General features: G+C 42.6%; 1 protein-coding gene across 1 annotated transcript; it reads right to left on the bottom strand.

The window, feature by feature from the left end:
- Positions 1-3750: 3750 nt before the first annotated feature.
- Positions 3751-7755, bottom strand: LOC149194484 (uncharacterized). The gene is made up of 2 exons (XM_089407678.1): positions 6289-7755; positions 3751-5718 (listed from the first exon to the last, which is right to left on the bottom strand). Exons 1-2 carry the CDS (start codon positions 7753-7755, stop codon positions 3751-3753), a joined length of 3435 nt encoding a protein of 1144 aa, XP_089263804.1.
- Positions 7756-8763: the final 1008 nt, after the last annotated feature.

The raw sequence follows: 8763 nt of genomic DNA, 5'->3' as shown, positions 1-8763 counted from the left end.
AGGTCAAGTTGGAGTATGTTCCTTCTAAGGAACAAGTTGCTGATATTCTCACCAAACCATTGCCCAGGGACACTTTTGAATACCTCAGGCAAAAGCTGGGGGTTGTTGATGCATCATCTTATTGCTGAACCTCTTCTCATTGATGGTACAGGTTCAGGGGGAGCATATAATGCATTGTTGGCATTATGGAGGATTTGCAGAAGGAGATCTTGGAAGTAGCTGCAATATGTCTCTATCTCTTTCATGGTGGATTATGGTTCCTTGTTGCAGATCTGGTTCATATTCAGGGGGAGCATGTTCTTAGGGGGAGCATAACCCTTTGCCCTTGATGTCAAAGGGGGAGAATGAAGCTGAAGTTTGAGGTTGCCATCAAGTCCAAAGGGGGAGATTGTTGGCATTATGGCTAAAGTGTTGTCCTTGATGGCAACCCATTCAGGTGATAGATCACAGTACTTCAAGACAGCAGCAGAGATTGATGATCAGCTATCAAATATTGAAGAAACGAAGGGGTATGCAGGTACACCTTACATAAGGTGCGTACACGCAGGTCAGTGTTACATAAAGTGCGTACATACCCGCAGGTCAGCCGTTTAGGAGGTGTGTACCCCCAGTGCACTCATTTCAAGGCAAAGAAATTCACATGTGGGTTTTTCTTGTGTTTTACTCTTGGTATTTAGCCGACGGTATTGGGTTATTATGGTGTCGGCTCGTGGTATTGATCCATGTTTCAAGGAAGAGCTTTCCTATATAAAGCAAAGAAGATCATTTGGCTTGAGCATGTTTTGGGTTGAATATCTTATGAGGGCTAGATCTGGTCTAGATCTAAACAAGGCGAATCTATTGATGGACCGAGATCTCTTCGGCGCATGTTCAGATCTGTAGATCTGACTGTCTGGGTTATTTCTGAAGTCTTGAAATCATCTATGCCCGAAGGTACACAGGTACAGTGAAAGAAAAGTGCGTACGTATGCAGGAGCGAAGCGTTTCAGGTGCGCCGGTACGCAGGCACAGAAGGGGTGCAGGTGCGGGGTACGCAGGCACAGAAGGGCTGCAGGTGCGTACATATGCAGGCAGTTCAATAGACTCAGAGCGAGGTATGCAGGCTAGCAGTTGAGCAGGGTGCGTCCGGGACGCAGGCTAGCAGTTGAGCAGGGTGCGTCCGGGAAGCAGGCAAGCAGTTGAGCAGGGTGAGTACAGTAAGCAGGCCAGCAGTTGAGCAGGGTGCTTACGTAAGCAGGCAAGCAGTTGAGCAGGGTGCTTACTTCTCTTAAAATCTTTGTTTATCATTGTTGTGTTCTGGTTTTGGTCCTATTATTGTTGATCTGGTTACTACAGTTGATTGGGTGATTCTCTTATACTTGATGATCAATTGATGCTTATGGATCCAGTTTGAAAATTTATGAAAAATGGTCCTTGTAAGAAAATAAGTAGGGGGTTGTAGCTCCCTTCCAGGAGAGACTGGAAAACGAGAGAGAGTTGTAGCTCTCTGCAGGTTGCAGCCTGCGTACTGGTAAAGGATTGCACCAGTACAAAACCATTGTAAAAGGAGTTTCTAATTTGAAAGAAGATAGAGACATATTGCAGCAGGTGGTTTTCACTCACATTGGGTTTCCACCTTACATCTTGTGTTCTTTGGTGTGACTATCTGTTTTCTTTTGTTCATGCTCATTATTTTATGGTACTGACATGCAAAATAATTCAAAGAACAAATAAAGAAGATTTATTAAAAGAATTATATAATACTGATTCACCCCCCCTCTCAGTATTATTTTCAACAGGGAGATAAAGATAGGGATGGATGGGGGATATAGAGGGAGAGATAGTGAGAGAGGGGGGGGGGGGTTAGAGAGGGAGAAGGGTGGGGAGGGATGGTGAGAGAGAGAGGCATATAGATATAGAGAGAGAAAGGGAAATATACAAAGCTATATGGGGAAGAGAGATGGGAATAATAGGGAAGGGGAAATAGATGGAGAGATAGAGAGAGTGATAAGGGAGAGATAGATAGAGAGAGAGGGAGGGAGGAAGGGGGTGAGAGATAGATATGGAGAGTAGGGGGTAATATTGAGAGACAAAGGAGAGAGGGAGGGAGATAGAAATAGAACTAGGGGGGGAGGTAAAGGAAATAAAAGATAAAGAGAGAGAAATATTTAGAGAGTGTGATGTAGGAGTGAGGAAGAGTGATGATGATGTGTGTGTGTGTGTGTGAGAGAGAGAGAGAGAGAGATTATGGGGAATATAGAGAGATAGAGAGAGATGAAGGGACATAGAGATGTAGTTGAAGGATGAACATAGTGGGAGAGAAAAGGGGAGAGAGAGCGAAGAATAGAGATATATAGAGAGAAATGTGGAGAGTCATAGAAAGTGATAAGGGAGGGAGAAGGATATGGATAGGTGGCAAAGATAATGAGAAAGAGGTGGAGTGAGGTGGAGAGATAGGAGAGAGGGAGTGAGGAAGAGTGTGAGAGAAAGAGAAATTGATGGAGATAGAGACAGAATTGTAGGGAAGAGAGAGATGGGTGAGGAAATGAGAGAGAGAGAGGGAGTGAGGGATAGAGAGAGAGGAGGAGATAAACAAGGAGATATATATCAAGATGGAGGGGGATATAGGGAGAGAGGAAGGATGGATCAAGAGGTATATGAGGAGGTAGAGAGATAGCGGGGAAATGAGAGGAGAAAAAAGGTTAGATATAAGAGTGATATATAGAGAGAAATATACAATGTCACGAACGTGTGCACATCTGATTCCAATTCTTATTCCTATATTGGGATCTCTCCCTACTGTCTTGATTAATACATATGTACCAGGCATCCTAAGCCTCTTGTGAGGTATTTGAGAGGTTTTCCTTTTGAGATTCCATTCTACTGCATTTAAGTTACCACAATAAAGGAAGTCTATTTTCAAAGAATATGTTCCATTCTTTCCTAATGATGAGTGTGTTGTCCTGTCAACATCCACCAAACATGACAACACAAGGAGGAAGGGAGGAAGGTAGGTGTTGATCAAAGATAAGTTTTATTCTTCTCTTAACCAACCTCTCAAATATCACTAGGGTGAGTGAGATAATGGGACAAGTCTACACAATATTTAATTCCCTTTTTTGTGTTTGACTAAGTAAGAATTTACAAATTTTCTATGACTTTGGGAGATTATTTACGAGAAATCTAAGTAGAAAAATAAATTAAGCTACACATTTATAGAATAATGCTTGAAATTTTATAAAAAGTTCGGAAATGTAAATAAGTAAATTAAATATCTAAAAACATAAATAAAAAATCAAACATGGGAAGTAGCAAACCTTTTTTTTTTTTTTTTTTTTTTTCCGAAGAAAAAAGCGAAACTTTTTATTAAGTAAATAAAAAGTTACATTCTGTATGTTTGAGCAATCCTGATGGCTCATATGATTGCTGTTTTGATCTTCTGTAAGAAACAACAAAAAACTCAGTCTTTTTTTGACTGATTGTGGATGATAAAATATGTCCGGAAACTGCTGAAAAGAAAAGCTAATAGAAACTGTCTGGTCTTTCTCCCTTCAGGAGACTTAGTACAATTAAAACAAAGTATACTTTAGGGTCTCCTTCTGAGAAGGAAAACAACCCCTTACATGACTGTAAATACCACTTTAAACCAGCTGAAAAGTACATAAAAAAGTATAGAGTTTCCTGCTTTGTAGTGCTCAAAAAATTACAATATAACAGAAACTGTATCATTGTGCCCATGAAACTGCAAACAAAAAGAAAGACGTGCCGCGGTCATTGTGGTGGAGCAAAAGGGGGCTGGAAAAAGGTGGATGACTGCCCCTGACTGAGTTCTACTATTGACCAGCTGCCCAAATCTTGCTGTAAACCAGCCTTAGAAAGCTGGTCTGCTTCCTCGTTTTTGTCCCTGTAGATATGGCAGATGGTAAAGCTGTTAAAAGATGACTTTAAAAACATTATTTCTTCTAAAATAATCTTCAGAATCTGGTTTTGACATGAAGCACTCCCATTAACCCATTTTATGACATTCAAAGAGTCTCCGAAGATTTGAATTGTGAAGATGTTTCTTTGAAGTAACCAGCAGAGAAGAAGGCGCAAGGCAGTCAGCTCAACAAAATTATTTGTGCCAGGTCCTAGCCCTACAGAAGCTTTTAGGGAGTGATCAGGATTCAAATGTATGCACAGTCCTGCTCCAGCCTTGTTATTCTGGGATGCTCCGTCAAAAAAGGCCCATGGAATGCCCTCCTGGATAATAACAGGCTTGTGTTGATTTTGAGGATTTTTTGCTTCAGGGACTGGGATGGCAGAGTAAATGGCTGCACAATTAATGGCTATGGCGGATGTGGGAGTGTCCTTGTCTTGAAACAGGCTCTTGTTTCTCGCTAGCCATACTCCCCAAAAAAAGATAAGAGGTAGATTTCTCATGTTTCCCTCCGGGTAGTTCTGCCACCATCTTCTCCAAGCTTCTTCCAAAGGATCTAACCCCCACTGTGCCTTTACATTGAGCAAACTGATTAACTCCTCCCAGATTTTTTTTGAAACTGCACAGGATGTAAAGAGATGACTTATTGATTCCTCTTCTATTTTGCATAATGGGCACCTCCCTGGCCCAACTAAGTATCTGGCTCGTAAAATATCCCAAGTAGGGACTTTCCTTTTAAGCATGCACCATAGGAAAATCCTGGCCTTGGCTGGGCATTTTAACTTCCAAATGTTTTTCGACCACCATTCTGGTATCCCCCAACCTTTCTTTTTCATTAAGAAAGTATATCCATCTTTTGGGGAATATTCACCTGTTTTCCCCTGCGCCCATATCAGCAGATCAGGTTCGTTTTTAAGCCTGACATTGGAACGATGTAGTTCTTGAATGAAAGAACACCACTCGTTCTTCCACCTGATGTTAATTCCTAATTCTTCATCATTTTTCCAAGCCTGTCCCCATATAGTAGAGTGTCCTACTTTCTCCACCTGGTTTAGAGTAAAAATGCCTTTACTATCAAGATGTCTGAGAAGGCCAGGTGACAAGGCAAAGGCTTCATTACAACCTACCCAGGGATCCCTGCCGATTCTTAAATGACTTCCATCTCCTATCTTCCATGCCAATCCTTGTTCAATCACAGAGAAAGCCTCCACCGTGGCCTTCCAAATGGCTGAGACATTCTTCTTTTTCTTTTCCTGGCTCCGGATCCAATCTTCCAAGGGGGCTGGATCTATGTACTTTCTTTTGACCACCCTTGTCCAAAGATTCTCCATCGAGATTAATCTCCAGCCTGATTTAGCTGCCAGGGAAAGACTGAACTCGGGGAGCCTTTTTAATCCCCATCCTCCCCATTCTTTTGGCCTAGCCAGCTTATCCCAAGCCACCCAGGGAAGAACGGAGGTTTCTTTTGATCCTGCCCATAAAAATCTGCAACAAATCCTTCTGATTTTCTCCAGCACTCCTTTGGGAACCCAGGTTAAAGCAGCCCAGTATACTGGAATGGCTAACAAAACAGATTTGATGAGGGTCAACCTGCCAGCTCTGGAGAGCCACTTGAAACTCCAATGAGTAATTCTGGCTTCTAGCTTTGCTATGAGCCAGTTCCAATCCTCTTTCTTGTATGCTGCCGGCTTTAACCAAAACCCCAAGTATTTGAAGGGGGAGTCCAGTGGTTGGTGGTGGAAAGGAAAAAGATTGAGCATCCTGGATCTTTCCCTTCTGTCAATATCTGCCATACAAACTTGAGATTTTCTAGAATTTATCTGCATGCCAGTAGCTTTCAGAAATAGATCGAAAATGCTTTTTATCTCCTTAAGTTCATTATGTGATCCATTAGAGAAAATCAAAATGTCATCAACAAAAAGAAGGTGAGTGATGAAAAGATTTATTGCTACCTCTATACCTTTTACCTTCTCCTCTCTTCTAGCTTTGTGAATCAACCTGCTTAGCCCTTCTGCCACTAGAAGAAACAGGAGAGGAGATAAAGGACAACCTTGCCTTAGGCCTCTTTGGCTTTTGAAAAAAGGGGAGGCTGCTCCATTGATTAGAACTGCAAAACTGACATTTGTGATACAGCCCATTATCCAGCTGATGAAAGAATAGTTGAAACCCAAATGAGTTAACAGCATCCGGAGATAGAGCCAGTTAATTCGGTCATAAGCTTTGGAGAGATCTATTTTAAGAACCACACCCTTCTTTTTCTTTTGTCTGACACTGTGAATTACCTCCTGGGCTACTCCAATGGCTTCATGAATTTGTCTTCCATCCAAAAAACCAAATTGTTCCATTGATATGTTTCTTGACAGAATAGGAACAATTCTAATAGCTATCACCTTTGCAATGATTTTGTATATACAATTGCACAAGGAGATCGGCCTGAAATCTTCAAAATTCTCCGGGTCGTCCTTCTTTGGAATGAGAGCTAGAAAGGTTGAGTTAAAAGGGCTGTAGACTTCTCCTTTCTGTCTTGATTCTTCTACTACATCGGTGATTTCAGAGCCTATTAAGTCAAAGAAAAAGAGGAAGAGTTCGATAGTCCACCCGTCAGGTCCGGGACTTTTGTCTTTGGCCATGTGTTTCATAGCTGCTTCAACCTCCTCCTTTGAAACAGGGATTGATAGCTCTTCAGCTTCTTCCTCCTCGACAAATCTTGGGAAACATTGAGCTGTTCTAATGACTTCTGCTATGGTGGCTTCTCCCGGATCTGAGAAAATTCTCTGGAAATGTCTCTGACCTAGACCAGAGAGGTCTGAAAAAGAACTGACCTCCCTTCCATCTTCATCTTTAAGGCTCCAAATGGTATTTACAGATTTTCTTCCTTTTGCATAGTTATGAAAAAAACTGGTGTTTTCATCTCCTGATTTTAACCATATTGCCCTACTCTTGAGCCTCCATTCTTCTTCCTTGTCCAAGAGTATTTGGTTTTGCAGCTTCTCCAGATGAAGGATTCTATCCTTGGAAGCCTGCGAGATATATCCATCCTCCTCAATGCTCTCCAATTTCTTCAGCTCCTCCCTGATCCTGACCAACTCTTCATTCTGTTTAAGCTTCCTGTCCTTTGCCCAGGAGATAGTCGCTTTCTTCAGTCTTTTGAGATTCTCCATAAACAGGAAACTTTTGTCCTCTCTTGCATTTCTGTCCGGATGGATCCACGTTTCCTTGAAAAGTTTAATGAAGGAGGGGTCTTGAAGCCAAGAAGAATTGAATTTGAAGGGGGCAGGGGGTTTTGGAGGGGGGAAAGATAGATCCAAAAAAATGGGGAAGTGGTCTGAATTGCCTATCTCCTCAACCCACTGCCTGAGGATAGGGGCCTTCGTGATTAGATCCTCAGATAGGAGAAAACGATCTAATCTTTTGGCGATTCGATCCTCCCCTGCTCTTCTGTTCCTCCAAGTTGGCTTGAGTTTGATCGGGGAAGGATCTATGAGGTTGTTATCCGAGAGGAGATTGAGGAAGAAATCCGACAAAGGGTCTTCCCTGGCCGATGGACCCCAAGCCTCTGCTCTTCCTATAGAGAAATTTAGGTCACCCCCCACAATTAATAGAGAAGACTTCATCAAAGATTTCGCCATCAAATCATTCCAGAAATTCTCCCTTCCTTGACAAGGGCCATAAATGTTTACAATTGAAAGGGGAAGAGAGAAATCGGGAGAAATAACCTCCATGCCCATTACTTGCTTCGTCCCCCATTGATTAATGACCTTAGTTCTTCCTTCTTTGAACCCAATCGCAAGACCCCCCGAATGGCCTGAAGCATCGATTGCTGTAAATTTCCATCCTGGCAGGAGAGCATTTAGCATTGTTTCCACCTCGGTTCCTTTTCCCAATGTTTCTTGGAGAAAAAGAATGTCAGCTTTTGAATTTAGGATCCAGTCTCTAAGGGCCAATTTTTTAGGTTTACTGGCCAAACCTCTACAATTCCAAGAGGATATAATCATTTGATAACAGATTCAGGGGTCTGCACTGCTCTAAGAACCCCAGGGATAGAGTGTTGTTTTCCGTCAGCTACATCCAGCTTTGCTTTTAGTTTTGCCTTAGATAAATCTGATTTTCTACCTCTCTTGTTTTTGGAGAAACCTTGAGAGATCGACTGTCCTAGACCTCCAACTGAACCGGACGACCCAGGCTTTCCTCCCATAGATCTAAGGTTATAGGGGCATGGGGTGTGAGGAACCGGGGGAACAAGAGGAGGCCAAACATCTTCACAATTCAAATCAAGGGACGGCATGGCAGCCGAAATAGAATCAATATCAGGAGTATTCTTTGCAGGTTCTATTATCTCATTTAACCCTTTGTTTTGAGAGGGGGAGATTGAAGGCGTAATATGCATAGAAACAGAAATATGCTCAGGAAATTGTGGGGAAGAAAGAGGAGAACCAGAGCACATACCCTTTTCAGGTTCGTTGGCCGGATTTTGTTCTGCGGTTGAGTCCCTAGCGATCTCCTCCTTTGTATCCACAGGATGCGATTCATTGACCTCTGCCGGCTCTTGGATCTGGGGATCTCCAGGCGTTGGCTCTTTCTGAGTCCCCTCAATCACCATACCATCTTTCTCCTGAGGAACGTGAACGTGATTGAAAACTGGTTCTCTGAAATCAGCGGTCCTCCTGAAACGTCTTCTTCTCCTGAACAGCGGGCAATCCTTGGCAAGGTGCCGATACTCATGGCAACGATGGCACCGGAAGGGCAAGTGCTCGTAGTCCAAGATCTGTTCGAACACATATTCTTTGTATTGCAAATTAATTTTTTGGGCAAGACCTCTGCTAGGGTTTAGACTCACCAGAATGCGAGCCATTGCTCTGTTCTTC

Source organism: Pinus tabuliformis, chromosome 2_2, assembly GCF_031772625.1.
Source record: "Pinus tabuliformis cultivar Carrire ecotype Pingquan chromosome 2_2, CPIR1, whole genome shotgun sequence".
Taxonomy (NCBI): domain Eukaryota; kingdom Viridiplantae; phylum Streptophyta; class Pinopsida; order Pinales; family Pinaceae; genus Pinus; species Pinus tabuliformis.
Note: the sequence above shows the minus strand (reverse complement) of the source record. Positions and strands in the feature narration are given on the sequence as shown.